Raw genomic sequence first — 21,721 nt, 5'->3', positions numbered from 1 at the left:
TATTACTGTCTGTCCCCTCACAGTAACAGGGCTGTGTTCTTGTGCAGGTTGTTCTGATTAATGCAGTCAAAGATGTGGCCAAAGCTTTGGGTGACCTCATCAGAGCCACCAAGGCAGCAGCCGGCAAACCTCATGATGACCCTGCCATGCTGCAGCTGAAGAACTCTGCCAAGGTAGGGTATTTGTTGAGCAATTGTGTTGGTAATGGCGGTATGATATACAGTATTTGGTACGATACACAAGTTCATCCAACTAAACAAGACTTATTACACTCTTTGTAAAGGATTGTGCAGTTGGTCATTGTTCTTTAAGCACTGATGATTTACACAGTATACTCAGAACAGTGTGTTGTGTATTACAATTTAACAGATTTTGTTAAATTAAAATTAAATATTGTCACATTGCCCAATTCGACATCAGTTCTTCCCTTTCCTCTTAGATTCTAAATAGCTTGAGTGCGCAGGGCACATGTTTTTTCATATCACTGTGCGTGTGTGCTCACTCACAGATAGGTTCATGGTAGTGGCTACATTTCATCTGTGTGCCCATATGATCGGATCTGCTCTTAGGATTGAAACTTGGAAAGTTGGCCAGTCACTAATCACATGTTTGAGCTAAAAAAAATCTGCCAACCCCAAAACATATATTTTATTAATTTTTTCTTATTCCGTTTTCCCTATTTTTTGTATTATAAAGCACACCGGATTATAAGACACACCGATTATAAAGCACACTATCCATAAACATCTTTTTTCTGGTCTAATTTCATACATAAGGCGCACTGGATTATAAGGCATATTATGCAACACTAGTAAGGGACAGGGGTGTCACCTTGTTTTCCTTCTAATTCAGCAGGTGGCGAGATCTTTTAAGCTAAGCTAAGTAAGCAAAACTGTAATTTTTAAAAATAAATAAATAAATAAATTCTTGTAAAGTCAAACAAGAGCTGGATGTCAATCTACACAGATTTCTCTCCTGAAAACTGTTTATGTTGTTGAGTAAAGCGCTTCGGTTTATTTACATGAAGTTTAAATTTCCAGATTTCTACTTAGGCTGGGTGCAGCAGCATTAGCATTAGTAGCTAATAACTAGTATACCTGCATAACACTGCATGCACCGGAGTGGCTTTACTGCTCCTTACAACCTGACTGGTAAAATTCATACATAAGGCTCACCAGATTATAAGGTGCACTGTCGATTTTGCCTTATAGTGCAAAAAATACGGTACTTTTTATTTATCAGATCATAAACTTTAACTGTTTTATTTTAACTATTTCTTCTATTTTTGACAGTAATCTTTTCCTGCAAAGTTTAGATGTATATATCAAATGTATACGTTTATAACAAATGTGCCGTTATTGGATTATGGTTTGCAAAAAACATTAATTTACATGCAGATTGGCACAATAATGTTGCTTTACAGTTGGGCGTTCTTACAAGATGCTGGAATGAGTTGACATGAAGACATTTAATAGTAACATCTCACTTTACAGCTTTGCATTAACTGGTCAAGATGAAAAGGGCAGACTGTCAGCTAGGACTGGCTGATTGCCGTCTTACAGAAGTGTTTGAAAGACAACCACTCTGCTGTTTCCATTGCTTATGTTGTTTTATCACCTCATAAAGAAAAAAATTATATATGTGTGTGTGTGCTGTAAGAGATCTGAGAAGTGTCCCTGGCCTTTTTTTTTTTAATGTGTGTCAGTTTTGTCTAAGATTCTTTCCAATGTGAGAGTGATGGTCATTTATCAGCATATTGGATGCTGTGGCGTTTGTCAACAGCTGAGAGGGTAACTCAAGCCTAATCCCCCCACTCCCATCTCCTTAAAGCCCCCCTTCCCACACGCAGACACTTTCTGTCCCCCTGCTGGCACCACAATACTTAATGCTAGTGGGAAATCCCTTGCTTGGTAAGTGAGCCGAGCAGAATGAATGGTCACTATGTCTCAGATGAAGAGAGGAAAGAGTTTATAGTGTGGAATATGAGTAGTAAAAATGATAGACCAGTCAAACTGTAAGTGAAGCAAAAAGCAAAAGCATATGGTTCAAGTAATGCTCATAACTTTAAGAGGTTGGCAATATGACAATATTTTGTCATATCCTGATTACTAATAGTTATTTTTTTCTTTTGACAATATACTTTTTCAAGCATATAAAGGATATCACCAGTGCTTATTACAGAACATTGTTCCAACTGTACATTTAATTACAGGGAGCATAATTAACCATTAACTATTGTGATATAATAGTTTTGCAGTTTTAGACCATTTCTATCAGTCAATTGTCTAGAATCTAGTTGGACACAGTGTCAAGAACAATAATCAAGTCTAAATTATGTGGGGGAAAAACACACAATTATTTTATGCTTTTCACAACATCTGTGCATAAATTAAAGCAAGTCTTTTACTAAACTGCTGTAATACTTATCTTTAGGTGATGGTTACGAACGTTACATCCCTGCTGAAGACTGTGAAGGCGGTGGAGGATGAGGCCACTAAAGGCACCCGGGCACTGGAGGCCACCATCGAACACATCAAACAAGAGCTGGCTGTAAGCAAATCATTCACCTCGTTCACCTCATTCAGTCACTTTAGCTCTCAGGCTAAATGAAGTCAAACCCAGTAGCTAAGATTGGCAGTGATTACTGGAGGATTTAATCTTTGATATTGATATGATACTGAAACTGCAAAGGCAAACAGTGATTTAAATAATGAGTCTGGTATGCTTTGAGGATCATTTTACTCTTGACCCATTTAACTGGTAAAAGTAGTATCAGACCAATGAGTCATCATTTATTTTATCTATGTGTGAACTTGTCAAACAAATGCATGTCTCTCTAAATGCCCCCCAAGAGAGCTGGCCCTCAAGTCCTGAAATGTCTAAATGTTAAATGTTAAATTAAGTCCTTCCTAGGGCTGGTCAATAGGGTAATTTGATCATTTTTAATTTGATGATTTCTGCTAGAGTTGCTTGTTTGCAACTGTCTTCTAAAATATGTTTCATGTTGCAGTACACGTTACACTGTGGACTGTGGAATATTAAATGCACTGCGATATTTACAATGCCATGCAAATTAAAGCAAAGCTTTTAACTACACATATATTATCAAAACAAGACATCCATACTGTGACAGTTCAGTACTAACTCACAGACCGTTACACCTGTTGCACACCTGTGATTTACATGCTATGTTGCCTGGTGATTGTGAGGATTCTGACGACTCTGCTTTTGGTTCTCAGGTGTTTAGCAGTGCAGACCCTCCTCCAAAGACAGCCACTCCCGAGGAGTTTATCCGCATGACCAAAGGCATCACTCTGGCCACAGCGAAGGCAGTGGCTGCTGGGAACTCGTGTCGTCAGGAGGATGTCATTGCAACGGCCAATCTGAGCAGAAGAGCCATCGCAGATATGCTGCATTCCTGCAAGGTAAAACAAAATCACACAATCCTGTTCAATTTCCTGTTCTCCCCTAATTACAACGAATGACCACTGCTCTGTTCATAGACATGTCTTATCTTTCTCTTATGTTTATGTCATTTCTTTTTTCTCTTTCTCTCTCTCTGCAGCAAGCAGCATACCACCCAGAGGTGAGCAACGAGGTTCGGACGCGTGCTCTGCGCTTTGGGAAGGAGTGCGCCCATGGCTACCTGGGTCTCCTGGAGCATGTGCTTGTGGTGAGTTTGAATAGGCGCCCCCTGATGCCTAGCCTGTTTACTGCTTCTACAATCAGGGGGATCCTTTTACCCTGACACACACACACACACACACAAACAAACTCCTTAAGACCTCCAGAGGTGTCATTAAGGGCAAACTGTGTGAAATACTCTAGGTGTCATTTAACCTTGAGTAGCTTGTTATTTTAGCGTAGCAGTTAAAGGCAATTGAGCAGCCGTGTGTCGGCCTGTTGAATGGCCCCCACTGACCTGCTCTTAACTTCTAGCACTACTGTTAGAAATAATGCAAAAAGTAAGTTTTTAAAATAAGTATATAAGTTTTAAAAGTTCAGAAATCAATATTTGGTGGAATAACCCTGGTTTTTATTTACAGTTTTCATGTATCTTGACATGTTCTCCTCCACCAGTCTTACACACTGCTTTTGGATAATTTTATGCCACTCCTGGTGCAAAAATTCAAGCAGTTCAGTTTGGTTTGATGGCTTGTAATCATCCAGCTTCCTCTTGATTATATTCTAGAGGTTTTCAATTTGGTAAAATCAAAGAAATACATCATTTTTAAGTGGTCTCATTTTTTTCAGAGCTATATATAATATTTTTTAGCTACACTATTATATATTTACTATTTAAACATACTGCATGCTGTGTTTTTGTTTAATGCCGATAACCTTTCATCATATATATTGTATATCCCCATTTCTCCTGAACATATTGAGTATTTTTAGTCATTTCGTCCAGCCCTACCTTGTAGTCCTTGTTCTGGACAGGCTGGGCTGGACGGCAGTAGGCTTATACTTTTGCAATTCTGTTCAAAAGTATGTGTGACAAATTATCACGTGATATACTCCTGACTCTTTTACCCTCCTCCTTTCTTCTTTCTGTTACCCTGACCTGTCTGTGTGTGTGTGTATGTGGGTGTGAACTTTACTCTGTTCACTGTGGTAGCCGGTGAGTAAGAGTTGATTGACCTGCACGAGTGTGTACCCGCATTGTGTGTGTATATGTGTGTCCAAAAAGATTAACAGCCTTTTGACCCCAAGAGATATTCTTATCCACTCGCACACAGCTGAGTAGAGAGGCTAGAGCTTTGTTATTTTAAGACAATGGGTGGAATCTTTTCAGCCAAGGTCTGTCCTGTGGGTTCACACAGTTGTCCGGCTGAAAACTGTATGTGTGATTGACCGAGCAACTGTAGAGTTAGAAACAGATCCAATTAATTTCAGAATAGTAAAACTTATCTGCCTGTTGGTTTTAGGTGGTTTAAGCTGGATTTGATGGTTGATACCAGCTGAAAAATGTAGAAAATATTTTCATATATATATTACTATTTATACCTGCTACTGGATGTCCTGAATTTCCCTCTAGGATCAATGAAGTATCTGTCTATTCATCCATCCAACTATTCATCCATTTATCCATATTCCAACCATCAATCCATATATCTATCCATATAGCCCTCCATCCATATATCCGTCGATATATCCATATTTAAAAATATATATATTTTGAGCATATCTTCACCTCGGGCAGAGACCAATACTGAGTATCAAATTAGCACACCCCTACTGTTGACCGAAGTCTGTCCACTCATGAAATCTACTTGTGCCACAAGTCATCTCACAGTAGAGCTTTGTTTAAAAATATTAGTGTGTCCGATTAGAAGATTGAGGTTCAAATTGTTTCATTTCATTTTGATGCTTAAGGTGGTTTACCACTAGTACTGATTTTTTTTTATAATAAAGCTGGTCCCCAAGCCACTTTTCTTAATTTTATTGAGCAGCTTGATCATATTAGTTTGTTGGTTGACTCACCTGGTCATCAGTATACTAGTAAGATAATATCTTTAAATAGTATTTTATGGTCCTTTCAAGGGTCATTTTGCCTGAGACATTGGACATAATGTATCATATAGTTTACAGAATGGTTGTGCATGTCGATTGTTTATGATTTGTTAACAGGTTTCTTGTTTGCAAAATTCCTACCTGTAAATAGAAAATATGTGAAGGAAGAATTGCAGTAAATCTTTATTGCTTGAGTCATTGTTGTTTCAGGTGTTCCTAAAATTATAGTACAAATAAAACATCTAAAAATACATTGTGTTAAAAGCACATGTGTGTTTTAAGTATTTTATTTCATAATATAACTAAAATTATTAATAACAAGTGATTATAAATATTTTAAGCAGCGGTGTATGAATGACCCTTAGTTCAGAAGCATGTTTTACTCCAAAAATGCATCATGGGTGTATGTGTAATACCTCTATTTTCAGGCTAAAAGAAGAGTTATATGTATGAGTTGATAATTATTTAATTTGAAAGGTATGTGGGTGGGTGTCTTCACTGTGTTCTCTGCATTCTGTGTCTGTGCATTGCTGGGCTGAAGCTAAGGCTGGGGCTGGGGCTTTTCTTAGTACTCTATTTGAATAGGCATGGAGAGGCATGTCCGCCAACCCCCAGAGCCACTAAACTAATGACAAACACCTGTCATAGTCTCACCAGCACAACTCTGAAGGACACTCTGAGGGCACACACACTCATAGAGAAGTGTGAACCAGCAGTGCGGCTTTTACATTTGAATTATTTTCATAATTCGGTATTTGGATTTTTTTTTTCTATGCTTTGTAGGATGATGTGTAACTTTGTAATGTAGTTTAGTGTTTAAGTTCAGTCCTTGGCATGATACCCTAACATTATCCTGTTTGTCCACTGTAGAGCTATACATTCTGATGGAATTATTAAGATTTTTATTAAGAAACAATTACTTATATTATTAATGATTCATTATAGCATATTATGCATTGATGCAGTTAAATCACCACCTACAGATTGACGCATCTCACAGCGTCGTGCCCATGTTCTCCCCCTCACTGGATGATGTTCATGATCTCACTGCATCTTTCTTTATCTGCCCACAGATCATCCAAAAGCCAACTCACGATCTGAAGCAGCAGCTGGCTAGCTTTTCCAAGCGGGTGGCCGGCTCCGTCACTGAGCTCATCCAGGCAGCTGAGGCCATGAAAGGTGCTGCAACAACACCACAACAATAGCCGCCCACACTTACAGTAGTGTAGACTCAGCCTTCCTGATTACATAACCTGTTATTTCAGTCACGCCCCTTTTAGTATATGTGATGCACAGTGACATTATCTGACTTAGATTTACTGAAACCGTACGAGTTCATCAAATCCAGGTATAGTTGGTGGTGCTATAGCTGCTCCCAACCTTTTATTAACTGGTTGATAAAAGTGCCACGCTCCGACTGATGGTTCAAACGTTTTAATACAGGTATGTTCAGTCTTATAACGCCCAAGACCACCGTGAAATAAAATACACAGTGGCAAATACACATCTGTAAAACCGCCATGTTCCAGTTTATGAATTGTTTAACTGAAAGTTACTACATAAAACATTAATGCTCTCAAATGTAATTTACACACATACAAACACAAGAATATTTAACTTAAATGACTATACCGTGTGCACCTCCAACCAGAAGGTTAGGCATTGCTAGAAGTCCATTTCTTCCTATTTCACAGCCATTTGTCTTTTATACCGCTTGCACACTCCGACTGACTATAAACAAAACTCATATTTTTTTCCCCCAAGTGCACCATGTGACCAACTGATGAACTGCCGACATGGTCAGATGATGTTAATAATTAAACAATTCCCTGAAGTATACACATACTAATCAAGAAATATACAAATATAAAATGGACATTAAAAAAAAAAAAAAAAAATTAATTCACACAAAATAAATGCTTATATTACTGCATTCACTACAGGTGCTTTGCTTTTCCTCATCCAAAGGATTCCTAACAGATCCTCACTGTATTTCACCTGATCAGCTGTATTCTCTTTACGGAAAGCAAAACCGTAGCTAGTCAGAGTGCTAATACCCATGTCTGAGTTTAACAGATGTGGAAGGGAAGGAGCATTGTGGGTAATTGGATAGGTGGTAGATATGGTCAGATAGTGCCAGAATTAACTAGTTCTTTTCTCTGTTCTATACAGTATAATTAGAAAAAGTATATCATTGATGACAAAATCCTTGAATATCTTTTGACATCATTTAAAACAGATCATTGTTTTTTATGACTACCCAAAACCTCAGGGTAAATGGACCAGTATAAATGCCCAAAAATGCCCATTTAAAGTCGGGAATGATTTTTCCTTCTCCTAAAAAGTTACCATTTTATAGATGAAAGGTTTTTTGTGTGCCAGTGAAAATATTGTTCATCCTGTTTACTAAATTAATCAAGATAGCTGTACAGATAAATGTTGCTAATTCCCAGTTTTAGAATTCCAGCTTTTTTTTTCTCTCTTTTTTTTTCTATGACAGGCACTGAATGGGTGGATCCGGAGGACCCCACTGTCATCGCCGAGAACGAGCTGTTGGGTGCTGCTGCCGCTATCGAAGCTGCCGCCAAGAAACTGGAGCAGCTGAAACCACGAGCCAAACCCAAGGTGAGGAGGCTTTTTCCACTGCTTACACCCCTGTCCCCCAACTTCACCCCAGCCACCTGCTACAGGCTTAACTGCTCCAGCCTCTTCCAGGGGGGGGGGGGTTGCTATCTTTTACTGTGTCCTTACTGGGGAGATCCCTGCTGTGATTTTCTCATCAGCTTTAGATGGTATGGGTGATTTAGTTAGAAGTTAGAAGTTTAAATTCACCTACTGGTCACTTTTACAGTATAACATCTAAATTTGTTGAAAGTGAAATAAGCACTGGATGTTAATCTCCTCAAACCCGCTTATTTTGTGGGTAAAGCACTTCTGTTTATTTACAGTATGCTTAGAATTCCAGTATTTTGTCCCAAGGGTGAGCGCTAGCAATGGTAAGCAGTGCTAACCAGCCCCAGTTAGCAGCGCTAGCCAGCTCCCGTTAACAGTGCTAACTCCCTTCTACTTTGTAATTCAAATTCGAAATAGCTTTACTTCTTCTTACAACCTGACCGGTAGAAATCATACATAAGGCACACTGGATTTTAAGGTTCATATTTAACTTTAAGTTCATATTTTTGTTGCTTTAATTGCTAAAGAATAATCTGTTAATTTACTTGATTATTAAAAGCTTTAGATTAGTGTTTTTTTATATATATGCCTTGTGCTGACAGACTGACCAGAGTCTACTAGAAATCAATGTGTCCCCATATTCTTTTGCCTCACACAGTTTGCACGGGGACGAAAGGTAACCCAAAGCTTCTCTTAAAAAAATATGTCTTGCAGCATGCAGTGATGTGCACATGCAATAAGTCCCTCTCATTCCAGACAACATCGGAAACAAACCCAGCTGCCATTGTGCTGTGTCCCATCCTATCCTTCATGTTCAAAGTAATTCAGAGTGCCATATTAAATAAACTAATGTAATATTGACTTGTTTATTTGAACAGGAGGCTGACGAGAGCCTGAACTTTGAGGAGCAGATTTTGGAGGCAGCCAAGTCCATCGCTGCAGCTACCAGCGCACTGGTGAAGGCTGCATCTGCGGCACAGAGAGAACTGGTGGCCCAGGGCAAGGTAAGCAGGGGTTTCTTAGTGTACTTTAAGCATAGATTGTTCTCGTCTGGAGAGTAATAGGCTTCTCATTGTTAATTGATGGAGCCCCTAGCAGCCTATAGTGTATTTTATTGATCATGGATTTTCTTTCTTTTTTTTTTTTCACATAATCAGAGCAATTTAACTAATACTGCAAACAAGTCCTGCATCATTAGCCAGCTTAAAATGATTAAAGAAAATTTATTATGATGTGAAAGTATGGCTGAGAGATTTTTATGACAAATCTAACCTTAATATATCCCACATTCTATGTCCCAGGTCATCACTGCTAGCATTGTTAGCAATTTAAGTTGACAACAGTGCGTTGTGCAGTATTTATCATTATGGTCATCCAAACACCAAGAAAACGTGATAAATATAAGAGAAGTTGGACAGCACTGTGTGTACGACTGATATAATGAGCCACAAATAATAAATAAATAGAAGTAATAATAATTTGTATAATACTAATGCATTTACTACTGTTGATTTGTAGTGCAGCCTGTTGTTTAGCAGTTGGTGAGGTTCTCATGACGTCTTCATTAAGTCTTGTGAAACTTTCTTCTCAGAATTTGTGATCTTAATCACTGTGCATTTTTATCATTAGCAGTAAGACTGTAAATAGTTTAAATTGTCAAATTTCTAGCTAATGGTAAATTTCCAGTCCCAAGACTGTACTTAAAGACACTATACACATATACAGTGTTAATTACATTACTATTGCAAGTCTAGTTAGGTTTTGGGGATCATACTTTTTTATTAGAATATTGCCTAAATCAGAATAATTTTTTATGCTTTAAACTTTTTTTTGTTAATTATATCGTAATTTAATGAAAAAAAGCTATCCCAAATTTATTTTGGATTTAAATACATTATGATAACGGCAAAAGTGTGTTTAGATAGAGATATTTTAAAATAGCACTTTTATTTGAAATAATTAGGGACTATAAATCTGTCTTTCCTTCCCTCTTCTCAGGTCGGGGCCATTCCAGCAAATGCAGTGGATGACGGACAGTGGTCTCAAGGTCTCATTTCAGCGGTGAGTTCTGTTTAGGCTGGATAAATGTCTTTCTCATATAAACATGCACTTATGCTCACAGTTTGAGCAATCAGTCTTCGAGTTAGCAGGTACTGTTTGAAAGCTCTATAAAACAAACTGGAAAATCTGCACGTAATTTGGAACTGAGATTTAAGATGGACAAACTCAAACAACATGTTTACTGTTGATTTTAAAGGTCACTTTAGAACGGACAGTACATATTACTGCTATTAATATAATTTGTTAAATATTTTATATTTTATAATATGTATGTAAAAACATGCTTATTCTGTGTTTCAGGCCCGTATGGTTGCTGCAGCCACCAATAACTTGTGTGAAGCGGCTAATTCTGCAGTGCAGGGTCACGCTAGTGAGGAGAAACTAATCTCCTCAGCTAAACAGGTGGCTGCTTCTACTGCCCAGCTCCTCGTGGCGTGCAAAGTTAAGGCTGACCAGGACTCGCAAACCATGAAGAGACTGCAGGTCAGTTTAGCCAAGTGGGGTGGAGGATGGATGATGTATAGAGTGGATTTTTTTAAGGGAGTGCTTTTTGTAAAAAGTAATATTTTAATTGTTTTTTTTTTTTTTTAGAAGATATCTTCCACTTTGGGTTGTTTTAATTTTTTTTTTAAACACACATCTCTATATGTTAAAACCAGAGGTGGAAAGTAATTAATTACATTTCCTCAAGTTACTGTAATTGAGTAAATTTTATGAGTAATTTGTAATTTTTCACAAGTAATTTACTTTGCTACATTGGAAAACTCCCCATTACTGAGTAAAAAATAAATTGCTGGGGAAAACGCACGTGGAATAAAGGCAATAACGTCCTCATGCAATACAAAATGTGTCTGCCCTGCCGGACAGAGCTGTCAGCTTTAAAAACATTCACATCAAACCTGCGAAAGCGTGTGCTGTAAGTACTTTTATCATTAAAAACAATCTGCTTAAATGTTAAAAAAACATGTAAAAAGCAGTTAAAGCATAACAATGGCAAGTTAAAAATAATAATGACCTGTAAAACTGTAAAAATACGGTTTATAGTCACTTATATTACTATAACCTTTTAATAGTAAAGAAAAAATGGATCATAGAGACCTTGTGCTACTTGTTTTATGGGCTGGTCTGAACAAATGCTGCCTGAAAGGTCCAAATTATTATGTGGAATAATAGTTAATTAAAAACAATTTATTTTATAATTAGTTTTTACTTTTTTACATCAAATAATTAAAAGTAACTATGTAACTTTTACTTAAAGTACATTTTAAACTGAGTACTTTTTACTTTTACTCGAGTAGAATTTTAGCAAAGTAAAGGTACTTTTTTCAGTACTTTTTCCACCTCTGGTTAAAATGAGCTTTATATACTGGAGAGAAAGGCAGCAAGTATTTTGGTAAGCAAACAAATGCTATAGCTAAGTTAGCTAAGGTAATGTTTCTATCAGATTTCTATACAGCTAATATCTTTCAGCTGGAAAACAGCCAGTGTGTGTAGAGGCTGTCATCATCTCTATCTCCATTGGTAAATATGCTGAAGCTGTTAACTTCACAGATTGGAAGGTAGTAGATACCAGTCAGCATAATGTCTGTCATCATCAGAAAAGCTATATTTTCTATCTTTCTCTCTCTTTCTCTCTCTCACTCATTAACTCTCGTTTGCTCGTCAGCTCCCTACAAATAATCAATTCTTTCTTAATTAAATTAAAATATACATATATAACACAAAGCAGCCAAATTAATGAAGACAACTGTTTATTTCTGGATGGAAGCTACAGAGGATTAATGGTTCACTCAAGGCCTTTTGTCTCCAGTCAAACAACAATAAAGTGTGCTGGGGTGCCAGCGACGCGTCAGGAGCCAGTAATAGGCCTGGGTCTCAGTATTTAGGGTCGCATGGCACTCCCCTCCCTGGGTGCAACTGTCCCATTTGGCTTTAGCCATTCTATGTTTAGATCCTATTATTACTAACTATGAGTACTTTACTTTATATGTGAGTCAAGCAGCAGAAATGCTTTGAAAAATCTTTTAAAATATATGTGAGAAGTGAATATGTTGTTTATGTTAACATATCATGAGTATCTTACTGTATATCAAATCCTATCATATATCAGGTATCTTTAAATAGCAGTTCTACATTCCGAGTGAACGTGGTAGGTGGAGGTGATAGCAAAAATATTCATCTTTCAACCAACCATTAGCCTTTTCTGGTTCCATCACCACTTGTGTCATTAGGAAGCTCATTAGGATTCTGGAAATAGTCCCATCCCTCTAAGATTCATGGAGCATACACACGCTCAAAAGAGGACTATGGAATCTCAAATTCTTAAATCCAATCAGCAGAGTCTTAACTCCTTAGTTCTATGGGAGCAGCTGCATGGACTGTAGCCATTCTGGATATGTGGATTTCATGTTTCTTCATTCGGAGCACTGCTTTACTCTGGGACTGTTGGTAAAATCCTGAGGCTCTGGAGCCTTCACTGATGTCCTGCTAGAAAGAATGTAGCAGGACTTGAGTAATGAGTTTAAGTCATGAGTTTAAGTCTTTAATCTGAGGTGTAATTACAAAGCAGGGGTCAGCAACCAATTAGAGATGCACTGCACTGAATTTAATGTATTTTTTTTTAGAAGAAACCGATTTAATTTACTTTTCATTACTGAAAATAAGTACCAAGCTAAATTGTATTACAACAGTTACCTCAGTCACATATGAATAATTATGCAACCAGTCTTTTGGAAAACAAACAAATGCTAGGGCTAAGTATCTCAGCTTTCATCATTTAGCTGGAAAACAGTTTGTGTAGAGGTTGTAAACTCTACAGTAAACAAACACTTTATTTCTTTATTATGTAATTTATTCAAATAGAGTGTAAAACTGTAAACTTAAACTTAAGTTCTTAAACTTAAGTTCTTAAGTTCTTATGTTGGCACTATATCTAGCTATAAAGTAGTGCTGTGATGCTCATCTTCCAAGAACTTCCCAGTTTGGGCCTACCACTACTCCTACACACACAAAAAAATCAGTTGCCAAAAATTCAGCACCTACCTGGTACCTATAAAAACATCCTGTTAGAGTTGTGTGCACTGAAAATGTTTTTACTATTGAAAGAAAACTGATCATTAGACACATAGAAAGTAGGAATAAGAAGGCTAGGAATTTTATCTCGCACAGGAAAACATTTTTGTAAAGAATTGTTTTCCTTTTAATTCCTAACCTTCTGTTTGAGAGACAGCTTCATTTTGTACCCTCATGTGAATTGGACAAATTTGTGAGAAACACGTCTTCTCGTACTGCGTTTTTCAGTTGACTCGTCTTGTTTTATTAACATTTCATCATCCTTGGCAGAGTTCATGTAAACACTAACTGGGGAGATTTAACATCTGGTTGAGACGGAGATCTTAAGAAGTTTCACCAGAAGTCCAAATTCCAGATTGAGTTCCATAAATGAAACAGATGTGTGTTCTCAATAATTTAAGCACATTTTGGGGCTTTTTCTTAATAATTAATTAAGCTGATAAGTTGGATTAAATGTGTTGGGAACAGGGAAAACATTAAGTAGTGAAAAGCTTTGGACCCACAGGACTATTCAAACTGATGGCATACAGAGTGCCATTACCAAACTAGCGGCATTGTCTGTGTGTAAGGTGCTCTGTGTTCAGCAGACCCGTCATGTTTTGGCTCACGTAATGGCCAGTCTAACCCTGGCATTCACTGAGAGGACATAAATCTGTAGCTCTAACAGAGAACGAGGCTGAGCTTTGAAACTCTTTCAGCTGCGAGATACCTTCTCTTCCTCCCTTGTTGCCTCAAAAGGCAAAACAAGGAAAAAAATGTTTGAGCAAGAGCTGCCAGAGGAGTCAGTGAGACGTGTGTTTTGTTTCGAGTGAATCATGGGCAAACTTCTCGCTGTCTCTCTCACTCGGACTGCATTGCCTTTTAAAGCCATCTCCAGAGTCCACACAGAAGCACTGTTATGGTTCACCACAAACTCTTCAGGAGGCCTGCATTCCTCTCTTACTCACTTTACACTTTTATATGTTGATGAACACTTAGAGCCATTGGGTCTTGGGTTAGCCTGGTGGCTGTTACTAATAAGTGTCTGGTCTGTGGTCAATGTTAAGAGTGTGGTGTGAACAAGTGTCTTAGAACGTGCTTAGATATTCATTTAAAAGCTTATATAATTAAAAATAAACACATTGGTTGGCTAGTATCACAGCCAACATTTATCAGTTAACCCAATTAAACAAATTAATTTAAATAAAATATTGATTGTGGAGCTCCTGAGATTTACAGCCTTTGGCCTGTTCACTATAAGATCACTGGTTTGTGTCTGGGAGTCTCAGGAAAGAACAACTGGTTTCACACTCTGTGGATGGGGAGGATGGCCTTCCCTCTACCTGCTAGCCAGTGAAGATTCTTTCACACAAGTATGGTAACTCAGAACTTTTCCCGACACTACCCGGAGGGTGATAAGTGTGAACAGTATTGTATTTGTGAACGTACATGTCTGGATCAGTTGTACCTGACATTACCATGACTTTGAACTAGAGGGCTGGCAGGATAATATCTGGCTGTGGTCAGAGTGAGCCCATGTGTAAATAGAGAAGGTATTTTTCTGTTTCAGGTAATTGTATGGCACGTGGATGCTCTACATTAAGTCTATGTCTCATTTATTGGACAGAAACTACTTTAGTTGTTATAAACTTAGTTAGCAGTTAGCATTCTCCTAATACGTATCATAAATTTGAGATCCCGTTCACACCTGTTCACTGCATTGTGTCTTGAGTCTCAGGAATAGAGTTGTTCTAAGATCTAAGCCCACCTGAGCCAAACGGTGTGAGAGCAGTGTTGAGGAAACTGTAGAGCTGTTCTAACTGTAACTGTTTCTAAATCATACTTATTGAACATTGACGAGAGGCGTGTTATTTGGGCTCCAAGAGGGCCATTAAATTTGTAAGCTGTTTAAACACACTCTAAAGGGTTTTTATCTGTGTGTTGTTCCTCTAGGCTGCTGGCAATGCTGTGAAGAAGGCTTCAGATAACCTGGTGAAGGCGGCGCAGAAGGCTGCTTTCGAAGCCCAGGATGACCAGGCTGTGATGGTGAAGAGCAAGATGGTGGGCGGCATTGCTCAGGTGAGGAGAAATTAGCTAGTTTTCTTAATCTTCTAGTCAGTTGAGTATTCCAGGGTTTGTACGGTCATGAAAAACCTGGAAAAGTCACGAAACTTGAATATAGCAATTTTCATGCCTGGGTAAGTTTAGAAAAAATAAAAATAACCACAAAGTTTTGGAAAAATCATGGAAATTTGGTTTACAATTCTGTAATTTAGCACTACACAGTAAGGCTCACAGGATCTGACACACATTTTATTATTAAATATTCATTTTAGACCTACTATAATCAATTTTGATTATAATTTTAGTTGATGTTTGGTTTCATTGTCCATGTTTTCACTGATGTTTTAAAACATCGTATGGTTATGAAAATTTGCCTTAATGGCATGGAAAATTTATTGGTTAAAAAGTGTATGAACCCTGGAATTCCAATCACTGCATTGGTTCTTTAAGAAACCCAAGAAACCAATAAAAATATTAATTGTACTTAGATGGATTACACTGTAACATTAAGCAAAATGTAAACCATTTTCACTTTTTTCCAAATAAAATGAAAAAACAAATAAGGGCTACTGTTTTTTCACTTATTTCTAAAGATGGCATGACGCACATAAACTAGCCTGCCTCAGTGTGACACAGATTAAGAGGGGATTCAGACATTTTCAACTGTCTTTCAATTCATTTAATTCAATTCAGTGTTGTTATTTTACTGATGTAGGATTCTATAGTACAATAAGACATTTCTCCAGTGCAGTAATATATATAATCAACATGAGGCATTAGTGCAAAGCCAAACACAATGAGCTAGACAATATATACTGAAAAAAATGTTTGTAAAATGCACAAATACACAGACAAAAAAACAAATAAATAAATAAATAAAATAAAATAATGCAGGAAAGTTCTCTGGCTGCTGCTGTCACCAGGAGCTGCTGTTTGCAATTCTAACAATTCTAAGATGCCAGGCAGAGCAGCCAGTGGGACATTCCATTAAATTAGAATAGAAACCACTCTTCCATTTAATTGTTGTTGTCCATTAAACCCCTGGCTTTGAACCTCACCATTACAAACCATAAACATATGAACCATAAACCATGAACTTAGATTTGTTATAATGTCAAATACACTATTCTACATTAAAGCGTATGTAATGGTTCTGTTTTAATCACCATCATATTGCTTTTTCTGGTATGGATAAACCAAAATTAGCAATAAAGAGTTTTATGAGTTACATCAGTGCCTTTTTTAAGCATTGTGTTTATGAATGGATGCTAACTGTTGTGTTTTGTATGTACAGATCATCGCAGCTCAGGAGGAGATGCTGAGGAAGGAGAGAGAGCTGGAGGAGGCCAGGAGGAAGCTGGCTCAGATCCGGCAGCAGCAGTACAAGTTCCTACCCTCAGAGCTGAGGGAGGACGGCCAGGAGCAGTGAGGGGCAGCGGACCCCCTCCACACAATCACACACAGAGCAAGCACACACACACACAAGCCAACCACTCAGGGCTGCTGGGCCTGAGCGCTTCTTCTATTCACAAGTTTTGCTGCAATCACAGGGCTAGCAAGCTTGCAGGAGCAACATTCGGGCTAATTAATTAAAGACATGCTATGGGTAAAAATTGAGTAACGTATCAGGATGTCTATTTTAAGTTGTTTATTTCTTTGTTTATTTGTCCCTTAAATGAACAGCCATTATGCCATCTGTTTGTTTTTGTTTTTTTTTCTTCTTTTTTTCTTTTCATATTTTTTGCACAGTGTAAGCAGACAACTGCGCTTTTTAATAGGGCAATGTGATCGATTACGTTAGTGGTAGATTCTTTAGATTTAGTTGGACATAATTTAGGATGCATGGGTGCTTTCTGCAGCTACACTTGTTTAATTTCTCAGTACTCATTTCACACACCTCCCACCAGCTGATGGTTGACCTTTGGGTGTTGAACAATAGTATTTTTGTGAGCTGAATGACTAGATGCAAAGAGGTTTATGGTTAATGGATTATGGTTTCTGGGTTAGGTGCTTCAACTAACCACGCCATAAGGGTTTATACCCCGGATTGACCAAAGCATGAGAGTAAAAGAGAAACTTCTACAGCATCAATGAACAACGGGGAGGTCGGGGAGATTTTTTAAACAGTGTTTGTAACGTTTCCAAAGAAGACGTGGTTGGTCTGAATGTGTAGGTTGGATGGGCCTTCAGGTCAGCCTCCTCCTGGTCATTTGAACCAGGCACAGTCGACTGCATATTTTATTATGGCAATTGGACCATGGGTGCAATGATTAACTTTGCGATGAAACAATTCATAGAGAGAAAACATATCATTTTTTAAAAAGAAAAGAATAATAAAGCTACGAAAAATGTTACAAATGGTATCTTCTATTAAATTTATATGTTAATACATGTTTGTCAGTGTTTTGTTGTTTTTATGAGCAGTTAAGCCTCCAGGCGTTTCTGTCAGATCTTTGTTGTGGAGTATAAAAGCCATATTTTTTCACATATTTTGTTTCTAATCATACAAATGATTGATCATTTTGGTGCTACAGTATGTTTGAGTTCCACATTGACATTATCTGATAGCATCAAATTGTAACAGTAGACTAAAAGGGTTAGTACAGGTAAAGTTGTGGCATTTGCAGAATGAATTAAGAACATTTTGATTTTGATGACATGATGAAATTTTTCTGAGTGCTTTGTATCATCAATAATGCCACAATAAGTGAAACAGCCAGACATGAGCATAACAGTTATGTTGCATGCAGCGCATTTTAAAGTGCCTCCATATGTCTTTCATAACTGTGTAAACATAACTGTTAACTTTTCCCATTTTAAGTGCACTTAGTTCTTTAATCATTTAAATTTAAACTTAAATCATATAAATTCACTCTTTTCCAAAGACATCTTGTTGCCTTTCTTGTGTTTCTTTCTTTATAAAAAAAAAACAACTGTAATGCTTTGTTGTTATATCTGAAAAAAGAACCCGAGTGTGTGTAAGGTCACCATTATTGATTGTGGATGATTTCTACCAGATTTGGCTGTCTGTTCGCATGGACAATTCTAGCCAGATGCTGCCTGTCATGATCATTACCACACACAGTGCAGTCTGTCCACTATAGATGGTAATACTGCATTCTATGATACACAGCTCTAGAAATAATTAAGAGACCACTTCAGTTTCTGAATCCGTTTCTCTGATTTTGCTATTTATAGGTATATATTTGAGTAAAATGAACATTGTTGTTTTATTTTATAAACTACGAACAACATTTCTCCCAAATTCCAAATAAGAATATTGTCTTTAGAGCATTTATTGGCAGGAAATGGGAAAAATACAGAGGTTTCAGACCTCAAATAATGCAAAGAAAACAAAAAGTTCATATTCATAAAGTTTTAAGAGTTCAGAAATCAATTATTGGTGGAATAACCCTGATTTTTTTAATCACAGTTTTCATGCATCTTGGCATGTTCTCCTCCACCAGTCTTGTACACTACTTTTGGATAACTTTTTGCTGCTCCTGGTGCAAAAATTCAAGCAGTTCAGCTTGGTTTGATGACTTGTGATCATCCATCTTCCTCTTGATTATATTCCAGAGGTTTTTTAGGTGGTCTCTTTTTTTCCAGAGCTGTATATCCCATGTACACACTCGACACTGTGGATAGAGGAATCTCACAACAAATGGAATGTGCCATCTATCTGGCACCCACTATCAGGCCTTGCTTAAACTCTTGATAACTGGCCAGTGTTCTGTCTTACAAAATAACACAACTTATACAAGCATGGGTGTTTCCTTTTGGTGTTGTTCAGTGTACAGGATAGGATGATTGTAGGAGAGGGGTCAGCCTGTTACAGTAAATCCTTTTGCAGTACTCTCTGTACCTGAATGCAGATTAAAATCAGTTTAAATTAAATATTAAATAGAATTATTACAAACAGCCAAACTGCTGAGCTTAACAAGAGTCTCGCTCTATATCTATTTCTCTCTCTCTCTCTCTCTCTCTCTCTCTTTCTTTCTTACACACACATACAAACAGTTTCCATTACAGCTCTGACAGCAGAATCTCACACAGCACATCCTTACTGCTGCTACGTGATGACAGTCCGAACTAAATGGTTTCTATTTGAAAGTCCATTACATGGTGGAGATGATTAGAATTATTGAAGGCTGGTTTAGAATGCAAACAAGATGTAATAGTTAAATAGGTGCTGTGATATTTTAGTGCATAAAACTTATTATTTGTGTACTTTGGAAAACAGTTTCACTAGTATGACATTTTTTGTCTGTTTATCACAAAATACAATCACAAAAACAATTGCTAGAAAAATCCAGCTCAAACTGCATGGTTAAGCTTAATCTTACTGGTTGTCCAGTTTGGAAATATAGATTGGGAAAGGAAAAAGAGGAATAATGTAAAACAAGTATGACACTAAACAAATAAGATACATTATAATAGTTGATTCAAAGGGTAACAACTTAACACTCAGAACTGCACATTTTGTATCATGACAAGAAAGTTTAGCTCTACTAAACTACACTCTCTAGAGCAGGGGTCACCAACATGGTGCCCGCGGGCACCAGGTAGCCCGCAAGGACCTTATGAGTAGCCCGCAGACCTGGTCTAAAAATAGCATTTTTGTTGCTATTCTTTTTTTTTTTTAATCACAGTTGCATTGGTGTAATTTTAGATTATATTAGATTAATATTAGCTTAGAGATAGCCTATAGTTTATATATTATTATACAATATAATGTAATATAATATGTAATATTATATTAAAATATAATATAATATAAAATGTAAACAATTGCAGAGATTTATAAAAATAGTGTTGCCTATTGATATCTGTGTCTTCACATAGATGAATGTCATTAATTATTAATAACAACATATAATTAAAGGTAAATTGAGAAAAGTTTTAATTTCATGAGTGTGTATCAAACTGGTAGCCCTTCGCATTAATTGGTACCCAAGAAGTAGCTCTCAGGTTCAAAAAGGTTGGTGACCCCTGCTCTAGAGTGATGAACCTCCATGTAATAGCTTTGGGAAAAGCCTAGGTGCAGGAGGATACAATCTTCAGCTAATCATTTAACATCACTACCTGAGTTCTTTAATGCTCATCTGGCTGAATGCCATCAAATCCTCACATTAAAAACTCTAGATGCACAGCTTTCCCGGAGGAGTAGAGACTGTTCTTACAAGAATTGTTATCATCAGAGTACTGTACATTTAGGCGTCTCATAATTCTTTTGGCTGATTATCATATTTATAAGACTTCATACTACACATAAAGCTCTGTGGAAAAAATATAGAAAGATGGATGATCACAAGCCATCAAACCAACCTGAACTGCTTGAATTTTTGCACCAGGAGTGCAGGCATAAAGTTATTCAAAAGCCGTGTGTAAGACTGATGGAGGAGAACATCTGAAGATGCATGAAAACTGTGATAAAAAAACAGGGTTATCTCACCAAATGTTGATTTCTGAACTTTTTTTTGTTTTCTTTGCATTATTTGAGACATGGAAGCTCTGTGTCTTTTTAGTTATTTCAGCCATTTCTCATTTTCTGCAAATAAATGCTTTAAATTACAATATTTTGATTTGGAATTAGGAAGAAATGTTGTCAGCAGTTTATAGAATAACAAAATGTTCATTTTGCTCTGTAAATGAACCAGAGAAACTGATTCAGAAACTGACATAGTCTCTTAATTTTTTTTCCAGAGCTGTAAATCATCCATATTTTCTCAGCTTAATCACTTTTTATTTCATATTTTGTTTCCTGCCATGCATGTTTCCACCTTGTTTTGGCAATCTGCATGACAGGATGGACAACCTTAGTGAAAATCTAGTATAAATGTATTGATATTGACCCAACAAAAAATGATCATGTTATGAAAAAATATTGTAATATTGTCCAGGAGTAGGAAAATGCATTATCTTGAGTGTTTTTGCTGCTTCTAGGAAGAGCATAAGTGCAGGAGGCTAATTACCCAACATCACTACCTTACTGACCCTACTAATGCTCTCATGGCTGAATGCCATCAAATCCTCACATCAATGTTCCAACATCCAGTTTTCCCATAGAGATAGAGATAGTAGAGGCTGTTTAATGATTGTAGAAGATACACAGTACACTGGAGGATGAGCTCAGATCTCAGTGTGAGGCAGCAGAAACCATCACCTCCCAAACATGGGCATAAAACCTCAACATGGACATAAAGCCCTGCAGCCCTCCTCTCACTGACTTTACAGCTCAACTTTCCAAAAACAAGGCTCCAGCTCCTCCTCAGATGGGCATGACCACGCCCCCTTCTCACATTGGCCACGCCCATGTGTCTTCATTGCTCCTCCCCAGCGCCCAATCAGGCCGCCG

General features: G+C 37.3%; 1 protein-coding gene across 4 annotated transcripts in view; it reads left to right on the top strand.

The window, feature by feature from the left end:
- Window positions 1-17,752, top strand: part of tln1 (talin 1) — an 86,946-nt gene extending 69,194 nt beyond the window's left edge. For 3 of the 4 annotated variants that reach the window (XM_007255290.4, XM_022681254.2, XM_049469011.1), the window contains 11 exons: window positions 48-173; window positions 2,434-2,550; window positions 3,240-3,425; window positions 3,566-3,673; window positions 6,588-6,693; window positions 8,015-8,139; window positions 9,066-9,191; window positions 10,186-10,248; window positions 10,549-10,731; window positions 15,253-15,378; window positions 16,658-17,752. In XM_007255290.4, the coding sequence (XP_007255352.3) occupies window positions 48-173; window positions 2,434-2,550; window positions 3,240-3,425; window positions 3,566-3,673; window positions 6,588-6,693; window positions 8,015-8,139; window positions 9,066-9,191; window positions 10,186-10,248; window positions 10,549-10,731; window positions 15,253-15,378; window positions 16,658-16,792 (1,401 nt within the window). In that variant the 3' untranslated portion in view covers window positions 16,793-17,752. Of the gene's footprint in view, window positions 1-47; window positions 174-2,433; window positions 2,551-3,239; window positions 3,426-3,565; window positions 3,674-6,587; window positions 6,694-8,014; window positions 8,140-8,845; window positions 8,900-9,065; window positions 9,192-10,185; window positions 10,249-10,548; window positions 10,732-15,252; window positions 15,379-16,657 lie in introns of those variants that run through there. The other variant, XM_049469012.1, reaches the window with a different exon arrangement.
- The last annotated feature ends 3,969 nt before the right edge of the window (window positions 17,753-21,721 follow it).

The sequence above is a fragment of the Astyanax mexicanus genome, chromosome 20 (assembly GCF_023375975.1).
Source record: "Astyanax mexicanus isolate ESR-SI-001 chromosome 20, AstMex3_surface, whole genome shotgun sequence".
NCBI classification, from domain to species: Eukaryota; Metazoa; Chordata; class Actinopteri; order Characiformes; family Acestrorhamphidae; genus Astyanax; species Astyanax mexicanus.
This window is presented reverse-complemented; position numbering and strand designations above follow the sequence as displayed.